The sequence below is a fragment of the Brachyhypopomus gauderio genome, chromosome 12, assembly GCF_052324685.1.
Source record: "Brachyhypopomus gauderio isolate BG-103 chromosome 12, BGAUD_0.2, whole genome shotgun sequence".
Lineage (NCBI taxonomy): Eukaryota > Metazoa > Chordata > Actinopteri > Gymnotiformes > Hypopomidae > Brachyhypopomus > Brachyhypopomus gauderio.
Genome location: NC_135222.1, coordinates 12,196,117 through 12,219,401, shown reverse-complemented (window position 1 = coordinate 12,219,401; position 23,285 = coordinate 12,196,117). Strand labels below are relative to the sequence as shown.

Below are 23,285 nucleotides of genomic sequence, written 5' to 3'. Positions count from 1 at the left end.
ATTCGAGAGATGCACGACCTCGCGAATCGACAGCGCGCGAGACGCTCGCGCACGAGCTGAGCCACTGCGATTACGTAATTTTTGCCACGCTGACCCTCGCCGCTTGTGCGCGCTGCAGTGACTTCGCGGGCTACCGTTGCATTGTGGGGAATGTAGTGTGTGCGTGCAAAACACCAGCGGGCGGCTGTGGCCTGCGGGCCGGTTCTAACAGTAATTAAATATCATCCAGGGGGCCATAGATAATCAATTCACGGGCCGGATCTGGCCCGCGGGCCTTGACTTTGACATATGTGGTATTGAGGCTCAAGTTCAAGATATCTGCAATTAATTACTGACTATCTGAAATGTACATTTCAGATATCTACAAGTAAATTATTACTAGTCAAAAAGTCAATTACACATATCTAGTTTTTTGTTCTGACTAGTCATTATTCTAATTAAAGATATCTTAAACATACTCATTATTTAAGATATCTTAAACATATTTTTAGATATCTGAAACTAAGATTTGACTAGTGCAAATTAAATATCAAATATCTTGAAAGTAAGTAATGATTAGGCAAAACAAAGTTAGGGATATCCAGAACTGTAATTTTTGACTAGTCAAAAGTCATTTAAAGATATCTACAAATAAATTACAGATATCTTGAACATTTTTTATCTAGACGTTTTTTTTCCTGTTATCTTGAATAATTATTCTGACTAGTCGGAACGTGTTTGTAGATATCTTCAATAATCATTCTGTCTAGTCAATACGTCCTAGATTTATGTAGCATTTTGGCGCCAAGCTTGGCACTCTTTGTATTTGCTAATCAGTGGTCTGTATGAGATGTCAGGACAGTCGAACTCACATTCTCGTATTTTTAACATGATGTTTAGTGCAGCATAATCCATACTGTTGAGCTCTTTCAAGATTGTGGCATTTTCTGACTATTTTTTCAAGAACAGCATTTTAGCCACCCAAAATTCTGCATAATGCACGCACTTCTATAATTCAGATATCTAAAAATGTCATTTTGACTAGTCATAATTACGTTAGAAATATCTTGAATAAGAATTACAGATGTGTGACTCTTAAAATGACGAATCCAGTGACGTCATTTTAGATATCTTAAAAGCCATTTTGATCCGTCAAATGAAACTGAAGATATCTTGAATTGTTCTTCTTACTAGGTAGAATGTAAATGTAGATATCTTGAATTGTCATTCCAGATCGTCAAATTGTAATTGTTACTAGTCAAAACTAATATTTAGATATCCAGAATGTAATTACAGTTAATCAGACACAGCCCATTTTATGTTAAAACGGCCTTCCATAGCCCTTTCGCATTCTGAAAGAATGTATCGGTTGAGCAGAACATGCTGCATTGCTGTCCACAATGAAAACAATGTCCCAGCATAACAAAAAACAAAGACATGAGGGTGCAAGGGCCTTAACACATACATAAAAGAAAATACAAAAGACTAACTTCTCTAAAGTTATATTTACCCATGTGTGCTCACTGCTGATGATCATTGATGATCATTGGCCCTTTTCATGTGCAAGATTGAAAATGAACTCAGTTCTTGACCAGGGAGATATTCCAAGAAAACGGGTTAAGCGATAAAACCGGGTAAGTTAACTCAGAATTCACGGAAGCTTGAGGTTTTCCATTCCAGAAACCAAGCTTAGAGAGAACCCGAGTCAGTTACTATAGCAACTTGTGCTCTGAAGCTAACCTGCTCACTGGCAGGTTAACTTGAACCTAAGCCCGAGTTACAAACACATCATCATGACGTGTCCTTTCGTCGAAGATCATGTGGATATTGAAGATCAGTTTATTCGCCGAGCTCTTAGTTGGGAACGCCTTATAAAACCCTGAATAGACATAGGCCTACTATCATTTTTGGATTATTTTTTAATGAACGTTATCGTTTTTCAGCACAATTCATTACTTACATCCAAAACATTATTAAGCGTCACATTTCAAATATTACACATCGCGGATCAGCCCTCAATTCTCTCCAGATTTTTATACATCCCTCTTCGTTTTTTTGCTGAACCTGTCAGCAAAGTCACTGCATGTCGGTCTGTCCGAAAAGTATGTCTGGCTTTAAAACGGCTAGTGCCCAGTTTTGTTGTGTTTCCTATGCATAAGCCAGTTATGGACATCAAAGAGTAATTCTACAGCATCGTAGGTCTTTAATTCACACGGACAATTAAAAAATTAAACAAAGGAGAAGCAATATATAACAAACTTAATACCATTTACATTTTAAGGATTTCCTAGAGTGATTAGCTGCATTGATGGAACCCACATACGCTACCTATTACAGCACCATTAGAACATGGAGGTGATTACATAAACAGAAAATCCATCCAAAGCATTAATGTACAGGTACTAACCTTTATAACCCTTAGTGAATAATGCACTTATCTTTAATAGTCACAAAATTAACGTAGCTATTGTAACAGACCATTCTCTATCCCATCAAGAGAGGTTCCAGGTTCCAGTGCCTGAAGGGGCTCAGAGTTACCCCTGAGAGGGCGTGCCACATAATAATGGCATCTGTGGTATTACACAACATTGCAACCATCCAGGGAGAGTGACAGCCTACCAACTCGGACATGCCCACAGACGAGGAACCTTACATGCATGTGGGTAACAACAGAGATAGCAGAATTGATCAGCCGTTTTGGAACCGAAAACTCTGAGTCAGATCAGGATAAGACAACTCAGAGTTCAGAGTTAAGTTTAAAGTTTGTTAAACCCGCTTTCTTCTCATGGTGCAAGAATAAGGAAAACACTCATTCATGCATGACAAAAACAGCAAAGACATAATAATAATAATAATAATAATTGACCATATCACCATTAATTATTGTTAAGTCTTTATTTAACCAAGTAAAATCCCATTGAGATCACATGATCACATATATATTTAATACTAATGAACATTATATCAATGACATATCTGTTTACATAGCCAGTTGTTTTTAAGGCAGAGATTAAATGTGATTATTTTAATTTACTTTTCATTTATAAACTGGTTCCTCCTACTACTAATTCAGAAGTAATTGAGGTCATAATCTGAAAACTGAAAATTTGCTCTGCGCAACACTGGTTTGCCAAGTATGGAGGGAAAGGAAAGCCTCGATTTTAGTTTTATTTATATTTTGCTCTCTGCTCCTCCTTATGTGGGACGTCCTTTAGCCACTGCAGCCTGAAGAAGGCGTTTACGCGACAGTTAGCTGTAGCTAGTTAGCGAGCTATATAATAATTGTTTTATGTATTTTCACTAGCAATGACTGTGTAACTCTGAAGAAGAGTGCGATAAAGTTGACGTTGCCTGGAACAGTTTAGCAATCAATGGAAATATCGACACTGATGGACGTCGTTGAACGGAGGTAATGTTCGCTAGCTACATAGATAACGTTTCGTCCTAGTTAGCACTAACTAGTGTAATGCAATTGAATATCGATCTTCCACGTAATTTGGCACTAATGTTATCTACGTAAGTAGCTTTTCCAGAAAGCTAGTTATGTCGATAATACGAAATATTATTAACATGCAAAGCGAACTAACAGTTCAGCCAAGCCGTGTAGCTTTAGCAACCAAGTTAAGTTTCTTAGACAGTCAGTAGCTAGCGAGGTTACTGTGTGCTTTGGCCGCCGGTAGCCGCAAAGCAAATGAGTTTGGCTGTCATTAATTGCTAAGCCAGCCTCGGTTCTCAAAACGCTAGTAGTTTTGCAAGAATATTTTGTTACATAGCGAAATGGCTAAGGATCTAACCTCTTACTTATCTAGCAGTAGTACCGTAGTTGATTAGCCAGCGAGGTAGGTTAGCTAAACTAAACAACAACCGCACTAAACAGCCAGAAGACAGAAAACAGAAGTCATTTTTTCCCGAAATGAACAACTATGTATTTTGATTCAGTCAGACTTACACTCATTTGGTTTAATTTGTTGGTTTTGCAGACTGGTGGTTTACGTACTTGATCTTGTAGTTTGTTTCATTGAGCGATAGCAGCAGACTTAATGGTTCGTTCATAAAGGGTACATTTGTTGCTTATTCACTAACTTGGCTTGCTTCGTAACTACACTGTATTGCCAAACGTATTCGCTCACCTTCCTTGACTCACATACGAGCTTAAGTGACATCCAATTCCTAAACCATAGGGTTCAATATAACGTTGCTCCACCCTTTGCAGCTAGAACAGCTTCAACTCTTATGGGAAGGCTGTCCACAAGGTTTAGGAGTTTGTTTATGGGGATTTTTGACCATTCTTCCAGAAGCTCATTTGTGAGGTCACGTACTGATGTTGGATGAGAAGGACTGGCTCTCGGTCTCCGCTCTAATTCATCCCAAAGGTGTTCTATCAGTTTGAGGTCAGGACTCCGTCCAGGCCAGTCAAGTTCATCCACACCAGTCTCTGCCATCCATGACTTTATGGACCTTGCTTTGTGCACTGGTGCACATGTTGGAAGAGGAAGGGACCAGCTTCAAACTGTTCCCACAAAGTTGGGAGCATGGAATTGTCCAAAATATCTTGGTATGCTGAAGCAATCGGAGTTCTTTTCAACTAAGGGGCCAGTCCCAGTTCCTGAAAATCAACCCCACACCATCATCCCCCCTTCCCCCCACCAAACTTTACACTTTATACAATGCAGTCAAGCAAATGCTATTCTTCTGGCAACTGCCAAACCCAAACTCTTCAATCAGATTGACAGATGGAGAAGCGCGATTCATCACTCCAGAGAATGCGCCTCCACTGCTCTAGAGTCCAGTGGCTGCGTACTTTACACCACTGCATCCAGCGCTTTGCATTGCACTTGATGTATGGCTTGTATGCAGCTATTCGACCATGGAAACCCATTCCATGAAGGTCTCTGCACACTGTTCTTGAGCTAATCTGAAGGCCACATGAAGTTTGGATGTCTGCACTGGTGGCATCCCATCACAGTTCCATGCTGGAATTCACTGAGCTCCTGAAAGCGACCCATTCTTTCACAAATGTTTGTAAATCAGTCTGCATGCCTAGGTGCTTAATTTGATATACCTGTGGCAATGGAAGTGATTGGAACACCTGATTCTGAGAATTTGGATGGGTGAGCGAATCCTTTTAGCAATATAGTGTATATTACACACACGAGATGCACCAATTGCAATTTTCACATAGAAACTTTTTTTTTTCTTTTAATGGGATCTTTTCATCCCACCATAAAGATGTACACTAGGCAATTGGTTTAGATTAGGTTAGATTATATTTATACTTTATTGTGTAATGTATAGTAATATATACATACATATACACACAATATAAACAAAATATTTATGAGAGTATAAGTAAATAAAGTTATTGCATATCATTATTGCACTTTGTCCTGATGTGTTGTGTTGTGGTGGCCCGGTTCAAGGTTGTATTAACAAACCAGGTTGTATTGTACATCCCTTTTATAGCAATATTTTTACTTTTCCAAACTCATGTTAGATTAGATATCTGATCTGAATAGTTCTAGTTCCAATAGGGGCATTCAGCTTGTTTTTGAGGTGATAAATGCACTAGTTTTCAGTTTTTGCAATGTAATTTGTTTTTTTACTCTAGTTTACTGATATAGTTCTATCAGATCCAGAATTTATTTGGTGCTAAATATAGTGATACTGTGATATGATATTACAATGTGATATATTTTCAGAGCTGCCCTGCTGTAGTGATTGTCATTGTTGTCAGTAGGCGTGAACTGTGGAAGCTTCTGTCCAATCTGAAAATCACTGTTGAAGGGTTGCTTTCCACCAACAACCCCAATGTGTGGTCTCGATATGGAGGACTGCAGCGACTGCATAAAGACATGAACAACATACTCTGCCATGGCCTCAAGCATGAACAGGTAGTGAAGCATGAGAGAGCAAATATGACAGTAGGAATTATGAGGAAGTAGAGATTAATACAACTTTCATGCTGTATTAAAACTGATCAAATTACAAGGTGTACAAATCTTTTTTTAATGCATAGTAACACTTTTAATTGGCTAAATGTAATGCAGTTTTTTCGATTGTGCTAGGCTGTCTGTGTTTTTCTACTATGGAAAGTGATTGTCTTGTTTACAGGTATACTACAAACAAAAGGACTATTGGCGATTTGTTTGGTGTCTCCGGTACATTAGCCCCAAGCTTGCCCCACATGTTGAACAGGTACTTGCAGAGAGATTAACTGCAGATATCACCCATATAATACTACTTCAAACACTGATGGTGTCTCTTTTGTCTACCTCTAGTTTAGTCAGCTGGAGCCAGTTTTGAGCTGTGGGGTGCAAGGTCATGGAGAGGGTTATAAGGCAGAGCGTTGGCTTCTTCACAGTCTTCAAGGCCACCTGCTGTCCACACAACTGAAACCACTACTGAGAAATCAAGCCAACATACATAAATTCTACAATGGTACCTAAGGCCCCTACCCTTTCCTGAGCATTCACTCTGTCTTGGAAATTGAGCTATTAGACTTTTTGTAACTTCAGCTGATTGCTATGCTTCCTCCTTCAGATGAGGCCTTTCTTCTGAGTGAGCCCCATGTATCAGCCATGTTTCAGTGCCTGGAAGCTGTGGAGCAAAATAACCCACGACTGCTGGCTCACATAGACACTGTCAGGGTGAGTTGAATATCATTTGTCTTAAAGCTCACTGTATCTTTGAAAATACTTTTATTTTTGGGTCGGTGTCTGTAACACATCACTGTCTTGTAGCTCTCTCATCTGAAGGAGCCGGTTCCCCTGGGTCTTGTCAAAAGCCAGAGCCTCTATCTGCTGCCTGGAGCCTCTGTGTGTAGAGTCACTTCCTCCCAGAACTCTGTCACAGACAATTCTACCTATCAACACTCGGAGAGCAGCTCAGGTCTGCAGTGTTGGCAGAGCCCACTATGCCATACATACTGCACATTTCACATTGCACAGACACATTTTATTCTGCTCAATTCACTACGTTACACAATGCACTCTATAAAGTATAGATTCAGTTATATCTAGGTAAAACATGGAGCAAGGGTGTGTGTGTGTGTGTGTGTGTGTGTGTGTGTGTGTGTGTGTGTGAGTGAGTATGATGATACACTAAGAGGAAGCATGTATAAGTTACAGAAGAGCAGCCTAATTTAAACAAGTGGTACACAATGTACTTAGAAAAAACATGGTACTCTACTGGTGTCTGTGGTATACTTTGAGAACCATTTCTATTGCTACAGAGTAAATCTTGCTTTGCAGATTTACTCAACTAAAAGATAGAAAGCAAGCCAGTAAGAAAGTCAGTAGGTTGCTTGAAGATGGTTTTATCACTGAATGGTAGATGGATGTGTAATTTTTTAACAGATTTGTTTCCAATTGCCATGCCTGAGGATGGTATTGTTGGGATTGTCATGCATGAGGCTGTCATGTCTCCGGTACATTAGCCCCAAGCTTGAGGCTGTCATGGTCTGGTGGTTAGGGAACCAGTCTTGTGACCAGAGGGTTGTGTGTTTGATTCCCAGGACTGAGGCCATGACTGGGGGGGGGGGGGGGGGGGGGGGGGCACCGCTCCCCGGGTGCCGGGCTAGAGCTGCCCACTGCTCTGGGCACGTGTGCACCACAGCCCCCTAGTAATCACTGGTGTGTGTGTGTGTGTTCTAACTGCACAGATGGGTAAATGCGGAGAACAGATTTGATTGGGGTGAAAATCACAATTGACAACTATGGTAAATTTACACATTTTAGTATGTACTTCAGTTTGGTCTCTCATGTTCTTACTTTCCTTGCACAGCTTGTTAGGTAAAGATCAATCCTTGAATGTGTGAATATGCAGTATGTGGATTTGGACTCGGAACCTTTGCATTGCACAAAACAGAAATACAGAACAGGTGGTGATGCTGCTCTGTGTAATTATTCAGAAAGGATGGTGAACTTTACAGTAAGACTCAGCTTAGCTGGACGAACTTAAGTTGTTACCGGGCGGCCTGTAAAATGGACACAAATTAAGTATTATATCGAGATCGATCGCCAGTGGTTGGCGCCAGAGCGAACTAGTAACTCATAGATATGGATCAGAGATAAATAAACTTTATCTCTGACTTTAAACTTTATCTCAGTTTAAAGTTTAAACTTATAAACTTTATCTCAGACCCTCGCTACTTGTGTGCGCTGCAGTGACTTCGTGGGCTACCGTTGCATTGTGGGGAATGTAGTGTTTGTGCGTGCAAAACACCATCGGGCGGCTGTGGCCTGCGGGCCAGTTCTAATAGTAATTAAATATCATCCAGGGGGCCATAGATAATCAATTCGCGGGTCGGATCTGGACAGTTTATCCCCGCTTTCATGTAGTGTACCGGGATACTGCTTTTCCCGATCTTTTTGCCATTATTTTCGTCGCTCATGCTGCTTTCAGTCTGCTCCTCTTGAACGTATATACGGAAGTAAGGTGGGAGTCACATCAAGACGACATCAGTGATTGGTCAAATTTGCGGGAAAGTTGCGGTGATTGGCTGAAGTTGCAACACCGCCCTGAATTCGCGGGGTTTGCTTGAAGTTGCGTTGAAGTTGCAAATCGCAACATCGCGACTTTCTGGAGGGTCTGAATATTTATCACAGAATGTATCCCCTGTCATGGAGGAGTGATCATTGTAATGCTATAGTTAAATATTCACTACTGTCAACACATCAGCTTTACTTGGATAAACCCATTATAATCAAGTAAACATCCATTCCCTATATCAGTAATACTGACACTGTGATTTTACTGCAGAGGCCATGGCATGCAGTATTGAAGGAGTTCCTTGGGAGTGTGGCCATGGAGACAAAAGGGCCATGGACTTGGGAATTCCCTACATCTCTCTGACTGAGCCCATGTATCCTGCTCAGCATGAGACTGGAGACAGCATGGATGGCAATGGAGATGATGGACCGGAGTACTTGGCCATTGGCAACCTTGGGGGGCGTGTCCGGAGAGATTCCAGCAACTCAGTAACCTGCAGCGAGCATGCTCAGATTCATGGCCACACTACTGTTACCCCAGTACCTCCTCGACGCAACTCATTCTCTGACACCCACAGTGGCAAGAGGCGGAGTTTCAAGGGTCACAACAGGTCACTGTCCGATACGGGGATCATGCAGAAACAGAAAGAAGGTGAGCATGATCATAGACGTCAGGTGTTTTGAGAACAGAGGATTGTTTAGCCCATTTAAAGTAAAATCTTTCATTCTTTCTTTTTCCCTTTTCTGTCCTTCTGGCTTCTGGATCTGCTCTTCTTTGAACTGACAATTACATTGTTTAAAATAGAGGTTACAAAGTACTGAAGGCACTGTTCTTCTGATCTTACCACTAACTGCTTACCACTAACTTCTGGTGGTCCACCTGCTATGTGGGGTTCAGGGTAACATTTCTGTCTCTTCTCTGTTTTTGCCAACATGAAGGAGGGGCCCACAGGAAAATCACCATTATAATAGAGGATCCTGTAGCAGGTTGGCAGTGCTCTGCGTGCACTCCATCACCCCTAGTTTCCCCTGCACCCCAGTTCCTATTTTAATGATCTTCATGCATGTTTTGCTGATGCTGTTCCTTTAAGCTGCTTTATTCCTGACATTTCTCTCTTCTACCTTCTGTGGCATGCTATATTTTTCCTGTTTTCATGAGAGTACATATTTATGATTCATCATTCATATAATTTCAAGATCATCTGGTGCTTAAATTCTCTTCAGGATGTGCATTCATTTTGTGAATTGTTATGTTGTGTGATAGGAATTGCAGCAGACAAATGTGCAATGAATAAACAACCAAAAGTAATTGTGTATTTACAAAATATCACAATAGAGACAACACAAAGACTATAAAAAGTGCAACACTGCATATAAATTTCAGAAGTGACACAGGCCAACACAACAAACAAAACCTACTCTAGAAACAAAACAAATTGGCATATTGCACTAAAGCCCCAAAAACCTCAAAAGAAATTGTATTGGCAAAATGATTTAGATCATACAACTAAATCAGATGCTGAGATTAGCTTGGGTGGTTTGTGTGTTCATGTAAACAATACTTTTCAGTCAGTTATAGTATTTGGCCAGTAGATAGAGCTCAAGTACTACCATATTGATATTACAGTAATGAAATAAGACATTTTAGTTAATTAAAATGTTTATTACTGGTCAGGCAGTGTATTTTTTGTTATAGATGTAAATACAACGTTTTTTTAGTCATTTAGCTCAATGATCTGAATCATACACGACCCATTACTTGTCTGTATTATGTATAACAGGATTGCAGTGCGATATATATATATATATATATATATATATATATATATATATATATATATATATATATATATATATATAAAATTATTTTTTTTAATGATTGAGGATTTTGTGAACTGTAGTGCCCCCAACAGGTCCATTTGGACCAAACTTGGTATACCTCACAAGAACACAAATTAGGAGTCGATCACTTGAATGGTTTATACGTTTAAGCAATATATGTCATGCATGGCAAGGCCGCAATGACTTATTGCTTAGTGAACACCACTGCGAGTAACATTCTGAATGTTTTTGATATTTATTAACCTACAGAGTCTATACATTATACCCATATCAATTTTATATCAATATCAAATCTAGGAGTAGTTAGAATAGGGCTGTTTTTAGGATTGCAAATAAATGTGCATTTTGAATAGGACTTGCAATAGCAAAGTTGTCTATCAGCAAGGAATCAAGAGAATCCAGTTTTATATTCATAAGTGAAAATATGGAGGAGTTATGCATGATTTTCACAAATAGCGCCACTTAGTGGCCGAATTATTTGAAACTTTACACACTGACCCAGAGTCCGGATTTATGCATATCCTTCAGGTTTCATGACAATTGGTCAAATGATAAGCCTATGAAATGGCCAATAAATTGGCTCATGGTAGCCGTGTTTTTTGAGTGATGACATCATCACTAAGTGTTCTGATAGAACTTGACCCTGTAATGATGCCGGTAAAGGTTTGGCTTGATGTGACCAATGGTTGATGAGAAGCCATTTGATGTTATGGCGCTCCCATTGGACAATCTTAGCCAGCTTTGACCTGTGACCTCAAAATCATGTGCCCTATCAACCTGTCAAGTTTCATGAAGATGGGTCAAAGCATTGTTGAGTTATAGCCAGAGGTGGGTAGAGTATTCAACAATTTTACTCAAGTAAAAGTACTGTTACTTGAACCAAATGTTACTCAAGTAAAAGTAAAAGTATGCATCCAAAAATTTACTTGAGTAAAAGTAAAAAAGTACTTTGATTAAAAGCTACTCAAGTAGTGAGTAAATGCATGAGTACTGTCTCGTGTCAATAAATTACATCATGGGAAATTGAATTACTGGAAACAATGACTTAATGATAACAAAAAGAATGTATTATAAATAAATATAATATATAAAAATTTGTATTTTTATACAATAAAATATAAAATTTATAAAATTAAAATATGTATTTTTGTTTGTTCCTAATTATTAGGGCTGTGTAAGTTTAATTTGTTCCACAAAGGCACTAACTGATGAGACTGTCAGCCAATACGTGTAGCTACAAATTGACGCCAACTGAATCAATTTGTAGCAAACTTAATCATCATATATTGCTAGTGTGTACACTCAGAGTGTGAACTGGTTTTGAGTATTGCACTGCGTTACATTTAATAATCACATCATACAAACGTTATACCTCAGAGATATAGCATTACACAAAATTATACATACGGCAAACTTATCGCATCGTGTTTCCTCAAATTTGACGTTGAGTTCTTGTAGGCTGAAATGTCCACAGTTTTGGCAGACACAACTGACAGCGCGTTATATAAATGTCCTTTTTATACGTTTGTAATATAAACATTGGCTGTGAGGCCAGGGATGCTCGGTAGGTTTTTCTGTCACCATACTTTCTTGCTACGGTGGAGAAAGTTTGCGTATGTGATCACGTGACTGACCGGCTTCATTTGATTGGTCACACGGAGTAAATGTAACTCGTTCCTACCCACCTCTGGTTATAGCTGCTGAAATAAATTGACAGACAGATTATATGCCAAAATATTAATTTTGTTCATATGTATTGATAAACTATTCACAAGACGCGTCTTGACACCAAGATTGTGGCTGCACCATTATGCCAATGCTGTTCCCTATACTTGAATGTGATCCTTGGACCATACTGCACCTTTTTGCTAAGTTTGGTGTTAATAGGCAATATGGTGTAGGCTGAATGATGCATTTTATATCGAAAAATGGGGGGAAAGAATAATAATAATAATAATAATAATAATAAGAAAAAAAGTCCTAACTAACTATGTGTTTGAACCCTAATGAGAATATTTGGGGGGGGGGGGGGGGGGGTAAACTTCCAATGCTAGTTTACTAGTTCAGCCTAAAGAACGCATTAAGTAAATGGTGCATGTTCAAAGAGAGCTATGCCAACAGTACACTCTCACTAATAAGTGCCATTGAAGATGGATTGTCAGACCTGGGCAGTCTGGTGGCAGAGTTAGATTTTTAGCATTTATGAAGGATGTTACATAGCTTATGTCCTCAGTAGTAAGCACAAGTCAACAGGAATTTTTGTTGTGCATGTATATTAAAATACATTTTATTTTGCATTTTTTCCCTCTGTAATCAGATCTTTTCATTCATATCTCCTATGCAATATGGCTGTAACCAGGGATCAGATAATATGGATTAATTAAATGGTCTGTGTAGAAGTAGCTTAATTATGCTGTAACTGTGTGTGTTTTGTCAGAATGTGCTGCTGTGGATGAATCTTGTGTGAAGAGCTATGGTCCTTTCACTCAGAGCAGTGACAGCAGTCACAGCTCCCTATATATGGAGGCTAGTGAGTATTTCATTTTCATTTAAACATGCTCTTATCCTCTTAAAAAAGCATGTACTAGGCCACATACAGCGGGTAAAATAAGTATTGAACACGTCACCATTTTTCTCAGTAAATATATAACTAGAGGTGCTAATGAAATGAAATTTTCACCAGATGTCGGTAACAACCCAAGTGATCCATACATACAAAGAAATCAAACCATAAATGTCCAGAAATGACGTTATTTGTAATAATGTGAAATGACACAGGGAAAAAGTATTGAACACATGAAGTAAGGGAGGTGTAAAGAGGCATGGAAAGCCAAGACACCAGCTGAACTCTCTCAGTAATTAGAAAGCAAGCCTGCCCCTTGTCAGTGCAAATTAATATCAGCTGGTTCAGTCCCAAATGATGGCCAGCTATCACACAAGAAACATCTGATGATGGGTAAAAGTAAAGAGCTCTCTCAAGACCTTCGCAACCTTATTGTTGCAAAGCATAATGATGGCATCGGTTACGGAAGTGGAAAGAACATCATTTCACCATAAACCGACCACGACCAGGTGCTCCTCGCAAGATTTCTGACAGAGGAGTGAAAAGAATTATCAGAAGAGTTGTTCGAGAGCCAAGGACCACTTGTGGAGAGCTTCAGAAAGACCTGGAATTAGCAGGTACGAGTGTTTCAAAGAAAACAATAAGTAATGCACTCAACCGCCATGGCCTATATGCACCCTCACCACGCAAGACTCCATTGCTGAAGAAAAGGCATGTTGAAGCTCGTTTAAAGTTTGCTGCACAACATTTAGACAAGCCTGTGAAGTACTGAGAGAATATAGTCTGGTCAGATGAAACCAAAATAGAACTGTTTGGATGCCATAATACACATCATGTTTGGAGGTTAAATGGCACTGCACATCACCCCAAGAACACCATACCAACAGTGAAGTTTGGAGGTGGGAACATCATGGCATGGGGCTGTTTTTCAGCATATGGTACTGGCAAACTTCAAATAATTGAAGGAAGGATGAATGGAAAAATGTACAGAGACATTCTTGAGAAAAATATGCTTCCGTCTACCAGGATGATGAAGATGAAACGTGGCTGGACATTTCAACAAGACAATGACCCCAAACACACAGCCAAGGAAACTCTCAATTGGTTTCAGAGAAAGAAAATAAAGCTGCTGGAATGGCCCAGCCAATCGCCTGACTTGAACCCAATAGAAAATCTATGGAAAGAACTAAAGATCAGAGTTCATAGAAGAGGCCCACGAAACCTTCAAGATTTGAAGACTGTTTGTGTGGAAGAATGGGCCAAAATCACACCTGAGCAATGCATGCGACTAGTTTCTCCATACAGGAGGCGTCTTGAAGCTGTCATTGCCAACAAAGGCTTTTGTACAAAGTATTAGATACATTTCAGTAAGCGTGTTCAATACTTTTTCCCTGTGTCATTTCACATTATTACAAATAACGTAATTTCTGGACATTTATGGTTTGATTTCTTTGTATGTATGGATCACTTGGGTTGTTACCGACATCTGGTGAAAATTTCATTTCATTAGCACCTCTAGTAATATATTTACTGAGAAAAATGGTGACGTGTTCAATACTTATTTTACCTGCTGTATTTACATGTTTGTGCAGATGGTTTTCAATGCAGTAGTGTCCCAGATGGAATGTTCCGGAAGCCCTTGGAAGGTCAGAGTCTTATCAGCTATCTCTCGGAGCAAGATTTTGGCAGTTGTGCAGACCTAGAGAAGGTAAGAAGGTTCTTCTACCTCAGTTTTCTTAAGTTCATTCACTGTTGTGTCTGAGCTGTGTTTTGTTCTCACGATAGGAGAATGCCCACTTCAGTATCTCCGAGTCGCTCATTGCTGCCATTGAGCTTATGAAGTGTAACATGTGCCGAAGGGCTGAGGAAGCTGAAGAGGATGAAGACAGTGACAGTGAGATCCAGCAGCTCAAGCAAAAGATCCGTTTGCGCCGACAACAGATCCGCCACAGCCGGCTGCAACTGCCTGGCCCATGCCAGCAGGGTAGAGTAAAAACAGCATTACTATACTATGCTAGTACTATGCTGTATTATACTGTGCTAAAGCTGTTTACATAATTTACATTTGATGGTTGTTATTCCCATTATTAATGTGAATAATGCTGATTAGGTCTTAGATGTTTGATGTTCTGGATGAATTTGAGAAAAAAGTGGGTTAAGTTGACATGTAAAGATTTCTCTGCCATCTGCATAGGGATCCCTTCCACAGACAGTGGTGGTTCACAGAGGAGCTCCCAGGATTCCATTTACCACTCTGACTTTGGCTCAGCTGATGATGTGGAGGACTTTGAGCAAAGAGGTGGGAGTTGGGTGTGTAGTGAGTGTGTAGTTTTGCAAGTTGACAGGTGGGTAGAGTTAGTGTGTGAGCTTAGAGGTATGACATTAAAATGTAAAAAAATGTGCAGTATTTTGTCAATTGTGATTTTTACACTGCAATCAAAATTTGTCCTCCGCTTTTAACCCATCTGTGCAGTTAGAACACACACACACACACACACACACACACACACTACTGATTACTAGGGGGCTGTGGATCACACATGCCCAGAGCGGTGGGCAGCCCTAGCCTGGCGCCCGGGCAGCAGTTGGGGTTAGGTGCCTTGCTCTTGCTCGAGGGCACCTCGGTCATGGCCTCAGGTCTGGGAATCGAACCCACAACCCTCTGGTCACAAGACCAGTTCCCTACCACCAGGCCATGACTGCCCCTATATAGGGGCAGTATAGGGGCAATATGTGAGCTGAGAGTGGGGCATTTGTATGTAAGAGGATTTTGAAGTGTGAGCTTAGAGGTAGGTTGTTGTATGTAAGGGACAATATGAAGTGTATATTCGAGAAGGGCGCAGGGTTAGAGTATGTATGTTTGGTATTTTTCAGGGTTTTCTGTTGTGCTAATTGGTATGTTTTTGTTTGTACTTGTCTCTGTTATTCAGATATTAATGCTGATTTTTAAGTGTATTTGCAATCAGGTGGTAAAAAGCTCTCACATTTCTAAAAAAAAGCTATCTCACATTTCTAGACTTTAACATAACTAAATAATTTAACTATAAATAAAAATATTTATGGGGTCCAAGCACGAATGCATGGGCACCCACTAGCATGCCTGGCATGATGGCATATGAAGGTATATGAAGGGAATCCATGAATGAGGAATCTGCTCAAAAACTGAAGCTAAATGGCAGTTTGTCTGTCTGTTATTCACTGAAGAATGGATGGGTATGGCTAGGGCAGTGTTTATGTAAAACCTATATATAGAGAGAAATAGAGAGAGAGATGAAGGGAGACATACCATGGACTGTTAAGTGTTAGAAGAATGGGGGTGTGGGGTGAGTGGATGAGGGGGCAGTATGTGTGTGTGAGAATGAGAGCATGTGTGATATTTCAGTCTCTGTTACTCCCTTACTGCTCAGTGTGGAAAATGAAAATATTTACTGTAGAGCTGTTTGGGAACAGATTTGGCTCAAACTCGGCAAATATCACAATGGTCGTGTGAATCTGTCAAGGTTCATCATAGGTGGGTAGAGTATTTAACAATTTTACTCAAGTAAAAGTACTGTTACTTGAACCAAATTTTACTCAAGTAAAAGTATGCATCCAAATATTTACTTGAGTAAAAGGAAAAAAGTACTTTGATAATAAGCTACTCAAGTAATGAGTAAATGCAGAGTACTGTCTCATGGAAAACATGATGTAATTTAGAAAACAATTACTTTTAATGATAATGAAAATAATTTATTATAAATAAATATATAAATAAAAATTATATTTATTATAAATATATTTATATTATAATTATATAATTATTATATTATAATATATATATAATATTATAATATAATAATTATTATATATATATTAGGGGTGGGACGCGATCAAAAAAATTAATCGAATTAATTACAAGCGTTGTAATTAATTAATCGAAATTAATCGCATTTTAATCGCATTTCAATATTTAACGTGAGAAATATTAATTTAAGTTTGAATGATGAATGAATCAATGAACATAAGCATAAACTTCAACATCTTGTTTATTTTTCCACCAGTCTACTACACAGACCAATAGATGAGTGCAGAAAACAGAGCAAACAGTTTTCAGAACACTGGAAATTCTGACCAAAAATATTTAATTTTGGGAGCTTTGCTCATGATATTGGAAGAATAAGAAGAAGTGAAGTAAATCAGATGTTTTTTAATACCATTTTAGATGGTAGACTTTTTCTTTAATTTCCCAGGCCTCTTACACAGGCATCTCCATAGTGCCTAGTGATCTTCTGCATGCTCAAAGCAAATGACTGGATCTTTCATTCATCATCTATAATATGAGCTGTCACACCAAGATAATTCTTGTTGCTAACAGAGGTCCAGTGATCCCCAGTCAGAGCCACATTTAGGGCACTCTTCACAATAACCAAATAATGTGATGCGTAAAGTATTGTAATGATCCTTAAGGGATTATTGGGTTACTGTTTCTTTAAGTTAAGTTGTGTGTGCAAGTGCGCGAGGAGCGAGAGTGAGAGAGAGAGAGAGGATTCGGTTATTTTTCTTGAGTGAGTTCGCTTGTATTAATGTTTAAATAAAAGAGACGAGTTGTCAACAGTAAACTGTCCTGGTATTTAACCAACGTTACAGTATAAACGCCTCCACCGCTCGTGCGAAGTGTGCGGAGTCGCGCGCGTCACTAGCGAAAGTTTAATCCAGTCTTGATTAGGTTTAATCAGTTTTGGTCAGTTAATCAGTTGGTCCAATGAAGGTAATTTAAAAACCAGGACATTTCCTCACTTAAAAAAACCCCGGGACAGGATGTGAAATACGGACGTTTGTTCACCCTATCGTACTAGGAATACATTTATCAGTGATCATTACTGACCTGCGCATTAGTACCAACATGTTTTGCGTTGAGGCGGTAACGAAGGGTGGAAGTGCTCGTGTGATAAGCGAACTCCTTCCTACATAAAATGCAAATAACACTATATTTATTTTTACTTCCATCTGGACGTTTCTTATATTTATATTTCCCATCCACCAGCGTAACGTCTTCACTCATCTCCATCATGCTCATCTTATTGTGCGTCCATATAATCTGTATGTCTGGAACTCGTGCACTGAGAAACATTCACGGTGCAAAAGTGTCTCATGCGTTAAATGCGTTAATTTTTTTAGTGCGTTAATTTTCCTGTAATTAATTAATCGAAATTAACGCGTTAAAGACCCACCACTAATATATATATATGATATTATAATAGGGCTGCCATGATTAGTCGACTAGTCACGACTATGTCGACTACTAAAATAGTCGACGACTAATTTATTAGTCGATGCGTCGTTTTTTTCCCTCTCCAAACTGCTGCGACAGTTTCCACTGCTGCGTCTGCGTTTTTGTCCTTGACGCACATGCGCAGTAGTGGAAACCGGGGTAGACAGTTGACGACATCCCAAGACGTTATACAGACAGGTTCTGGTATCGTGGCTACCCGGCTACGGAACTCAAAAGTGCGGGATCATTTTCCGTAGTCGGGTTCCGAAACGCGTGCAATATCTGCAAGGCAGAACTTGCCTTCCACGGCAGCACAACTGCGATGTACGAGCATGTACCTGAAGCATGTTGTGGCTAATTGTGACAACAATGATGAATAGGGACCGTCATCTCTGTAATCTAAATTGCTAGTTAGCTGCTAAAGTTACCATAAACAGAGCGTTAACTTAGTACTTACTTATCGCAGGGTTGCCAACTTTTCAAGATCACTTGGAGTGAGATTTGATCTTTTGGGGGGGGTAAAATGGACACAAATTAAGTATTATATCACGATTGCCAGTGGTTGTCGCCAGAGCGAACTAGTAACTCATTGAATCATAGATGTGGATCAGAGGTAAATAAACTAGATTTTTTTTCGGCGTGAGAAATCGGGTGTGTGAGCGTGTGAAGACGGTCAAATGCATGTGTCTCACTCTCAATGCGTGAGAGTTGGCAACCCTGCTTATCGCTGTAGCTGTAAAAGTTAACATCAGTGATGGCGATTTGTTTCATTAGCCTTAGCAAGCATTCGTGTATTTTCTGTAACGTCAGTGAGACCAAAACTTTATTTTTGTGAATAACTCCTTAGTTTCAGGTCCCTACCTAATTTTATTTAAATGTAGCGAAGTTTGATGCCAGAGACTAATGAAAGAAAGAAAAACCTAAAAAAAAATTCTTTATTAATGTAGGCCTATTTATTTTTGTGTTTTTTTAAGGCAGTGCCTTATCCTTATTTTAATAATTGTTTGTTGCAACAAGCTGCACATTTCATTAAAGGTTTAATGAACTATTATCTTAATTGTTTTTATTTTTAGTTATAGCTGAAATCTAATGATGGTTATGTAATAGCAGTTGCATTCTAGTGTATGTTTTATATTCAATTAACGTACAATCCAACTAGTTGACTAATCGTAAAAATTAATCGGTGATTAGTCGACTATTAAAATAATCGTTTGTGGCAGCCCTATATTATAAATATAATAATAATAATTATATATATATATATATATATATACAGTTGTGATCAAATTTATTCAACCCCCAATGCTGCGAAGGGTTTTATGGAATTCAGTGCACATTTGTAATTGTGTTCATAATGAAATCTTACAAGGACTTGTTAAAGAACTAAATGCAACTAAGATAGCATCAATTTTTTTTGTCATAAAGTATTAAATGGCCTTTTTGTGATTTCTTCATTGACACAATTATTCAACCCCTTTACGACTACCACTCCTAAGAACAGAGGTTCATTCCAGTGTTTTCCATCAGGTATTGAAAACATTGTGGATGTCAACGAGCAGCAATCAAGCATGATAAGCACCAATTAGGCAGATTTAAAAGGACTGTGATACTCAGCTCCTTCTAGACATCTACTGGTGTGTTTCCAAGCATGGTGAAGGCAAGAGAATGGTCCCAGAAGACAAGAGAAGAGGTTATTGCTCTTCACAAGAATGGCAATGGATATAAAAAGATTGCGAAGTTGTTAAATATTCCAAGAGACACTATCGGAAGTATCATTCGCAAGTTCAAGTTAAAGGGCACAGTGGAAACGTTACCTGGTCGTGGCAGAAAGAAGATCCTGACCGCGACTGCTGTGCGCTACCTGAAGCGTAATGTGGAGAAAAATCCCCGCGTGACTGCTAAGGAACTGAAAAAAGACCTGTCAGATGTGGGCACTGAAGTTTCAGCTCAGACAATAAGGCGCGCACTGCGTAACGAAGACCTCCATGCCAGAACGCCCAGACGCACCCCCTTGCTGACTCCAAAGAACAAGAAAAGTCGACTGCAGTATGCCAAAAGTCATGTGGACAAGCCACAAAGGTTTTGGAACAGTGTACTGTGGTCAGATGAAACTAAATTAGAACTGTTTGGGACAATGGACCAGCGCTATGTTTGGAGAAGGAAGAACCAGGCTTATGAACAAAAGAACACCTTGCCTACTGTGAAGCATGGCGGGGGGTCAATTATGCTTTGGGGCTGTTTTGCTTCTAATGGTACAGGAAAGCTTCAACGTGTGCAGGGTACCATGAATTCCCTTCAGTACCAGGAGATCTTGGAGGAAAATGTGATGGAGTCAGTCACAAACCTGCGGCTTGGGAGACGTTGGACCTTCCAACAGGACAATGATCCGAAGCACACATCCAAGTCCACTAGAGCATGGTTGAACATGAAAGGCTGGAACATTCTAGAGTGGCCATCGCAATCACCAGACTTAAATCCAATTGAGAACCTCTGGTGGGACCTAAAGAAGGCAGTTGCAGTGCGCAAGCCTAAGAATGTGACTGAACTGGAGGCTTTTGCCCATGAAGAATGGGCTAAGATACCCATAGGTCGCTGCAAGACACTTGTGTCAAGCTATGCTTCACGCTTGAAAGCTGTCATAACTGGAAAAGGATGTTGTACTAAGTACTAAAAAATAATGTCACTAGGGGGTTGAATAAAACTGATAATGATGTGAGCACAGTAAAGACATTTGTGGTTATTCCATCATAAATATTATGTTATGTTTGTCTAATTTATAAGTGCCTCTTTGATATAATTGTAAATAAGATGACTGAAATGATCAAAATCAATGTCAAACTGGCCAAAACACTTTATTTCAGTGGGGGTTGAATAAATTTGATCACAACTATATATATATATATATATAATATTATAATATAATAATTATTATAATATAAATATGTTATTAGGCTTGTGTAACTTCCAGTGGAGAACCATGGGCCTTCAGTAGACGTAGCCAAATGAAAAAATGACTGTAGTATTAAAAACACGTGTACTATGTGCAACGTATTGCCTACACAACTTCTGCATCATTTAACCACCAAATGCCAGTCAGTTAGTAGTCCAGACATCACAATTTGTTCACAAATGTCAGCAAATTATTAATAGCTGAACACTTATTTATTATAAACATACCTAGCAATTCGCTGACAATGTCCTGCGATTCCATCCTTTCCGCTTGGAAAACCTCACGGTAGTGCTGGCTAGGAGCTAGCTAACTAGCTAGCACACGAGCTAAAAGCTCACGAGGCACCAACCACGCAGAACTGATGTACGAGGACCAACAAGAATACCCCAAGACCATTGGAGCACGCCCCCACAATTATAATTCAAAATATGATTGGTTGATTAAACTGCCAATCCATAATAAAAGCTCTCTTAATGTAAAAGGCAAGGGTATGTGACAGATAATCAGAAGGTCCTGGGGGAGGTCCTTTCTCTGTTTTACCTAGAAACAATGGTGTGAAATATTGATTGGTTGATTTTTAATTTCAGCACAAGCACGAAAAGTGGATTTTAAAGCCGATTTAGAGGAAAAATAAAAATTTTTGGTGAAGTGTTACTAACATGTATAACATATAATGGATAAAGCACCATTTTCAAGATCAATGGAACTTCTAATACTTCCTACGAGAGTCTGGTATTTGGACTGGCAGAGAGCTAACCAGGTATAACAATCCGGGGAGTATTTTATCACTTATATTCTTGAGCTAAAGTCCATAGGCATTAATGGCCATTGTACCTGTGTTTTTGTAATATTTAGTTTATAACCAGATTTCTCTCCGAATTCGTTAAGGTTTGAAAAGAGCTTAGGAAGGGATGAGTCCGGATTTTGGGCATATGTGATCTGCGAATAATCCTATTTTATGTTCTTGTTGTGCTATCCTTATGCCTTCAGTATAATTGTTTTGTCTAATTTCTTGGGCCAAAAAGTGAGGAGCTTAAGCAGCATCCTTGCCTTGTACCTCAATAGAGACTGAATCTAGTGGAAAGGGTGCCATTGATATTTAATCGAGCTGTTAGATCCTTGTAAAGGGCTTGTATGCTCCTTATGAATTTGCCACTAAAGCCCATTTTTTCCATAACTGCAAACAAAAAGGGCCAGCGCACTCTATCGAAGGCCTTTTCAGCATCGAGGTTTGACAGTATTTTATAAATCCTGTCTGATCCCCATTTATCAAGTTAGATAGTAGCGTTTCCATCCTCATGGCTAATATTGAAGTATAGAGTTTATCAACATTAAGAATAAATAAACATCAGAACAATTACAATAGGTTTCTAGCACATTCGGTCCATGGACCCCTAATAAAAAGCACAACGATTACAATAGGTTTCTAGCACTTTCGGTGCTTGGACCCCCAATAATAAAAATCACAAAAATTACAATAGGGTTCCCGAACCTGCGCTGCTTGGACCCCTATTAATTTTAGTGTAACTGATAATTGATATTTCTCATATACACAAGCAATTGGATTGAAGTTGAGATGGATATACAGTTGTGATCAAATTTATTCAACCCCCACTGAAATAAAGTGTTTTGGCCAGTTTGACATTGTTTTTGATCATTTCAGTCATCTTATTTACAATTATATCAAAGAGGCACTTATAAATTAGACAAACATAACATAATATTTATGATGGAATAACCACAAATGTCTTTACTGTGCTCACATCATTATCAGTTTTATTCAACCCCCTAGTGACATTATTTTTTAGTACTTAGTACAACATCCTTTTCCAGTTATGACAGCTTTCAAGCGTGAAGCATAGCTTGACACAAGTGTCTTGCAGCGACCTATGGGTATCTTAGCCCATTCTTCATGGGCAAAAGCCTCCAGTTCAGTCACATTCTTAGGCTTGCGCACTGCAACTGCCTTCTTTAGGTCCCACCAGAGGTTCTCAATTGGATTTAAGTCTGGTGATTGCGATGGCCACTCTAGAATGTTCCAGCCTTTCATGTTCAACCATGCTCTAGTGGACTTGGATGTGTGCTTCGGATCATTGTCCTGTTGGAAGGTCCAACGTCTCCCAAGCCGCAGGTTTGTGACTGACTCCATCACATTTTCCTCCAAGATCTCCTGGTACTGAAGGGAATTCATGGTACCCTGCACACGTTGAA

At 39.2% G+C, this 23,285-nt stretch overlaps 1 protein-coding gene across 5 annotated transcripts in view; it reads left to right on the top strand.

Annotated features, from left to right (window-relative positions):
* Nucleotides 1-3,167: 3,167 nt before the first annotated feature.
* The window catches only part of rubcn (rubicon autophagy regulator), a 46,910-nt gene continuing 26,792 nt past the window's right edge, over nt 3,168-23,285 (top strand). Inside the window, exons 1-12 of one of the 5 annotated variants that reach the window (XM_077023169.1) lie at nt 3,168-3,388; nt 5,717-5,870; nt 6,091-6,174; nt 6,258-6,417; nt 6,520-6,626; nt 6,720-6,867; nt 8,740-9,120; nt 9,408-9,455; nt 12,748-12,840; nt 14,466-14,581; nt 14,659-14,857; nt 15,068-15,172. In XM_077023169.1, the coding sequence (XP_076879284.1) occupies nt 3,351-3,388; nt 5,717-5,870; nt 6,091-6,174; nt 6,258-6,417; nt 6,520-6,626; nt 6,720-6,867; nt 8,740-9,120; nt 9,408-9,455; nt 12,748-12,840; nt 14,466-14,581; nt 14,659-14,857; nt 15,068-15,172 (1,633 nt within the window). In that variant the 5' untranslated portion in view covers nt 3,168-3,350. Of the gene's footprint in view, nt 3,389-5,678; nt 5,871-6,090; nt 6,175-6,257; nt 6,418-6,519; nt 6,627-6,719; nt 6,868-8,739; nt 9,121-9,407; nt 9,456-12,747; nt 12,841-14,465; nt 14,582-14,658; nt 14,858-15,067; nt 15,173-23,285 lie in introns of all 5 variants that reach the window. The other 4 variants (XM_077023168.1, XM_077023165.1, XM_077023167.1 and 1 more) reach the window with 4 other exon arrangements.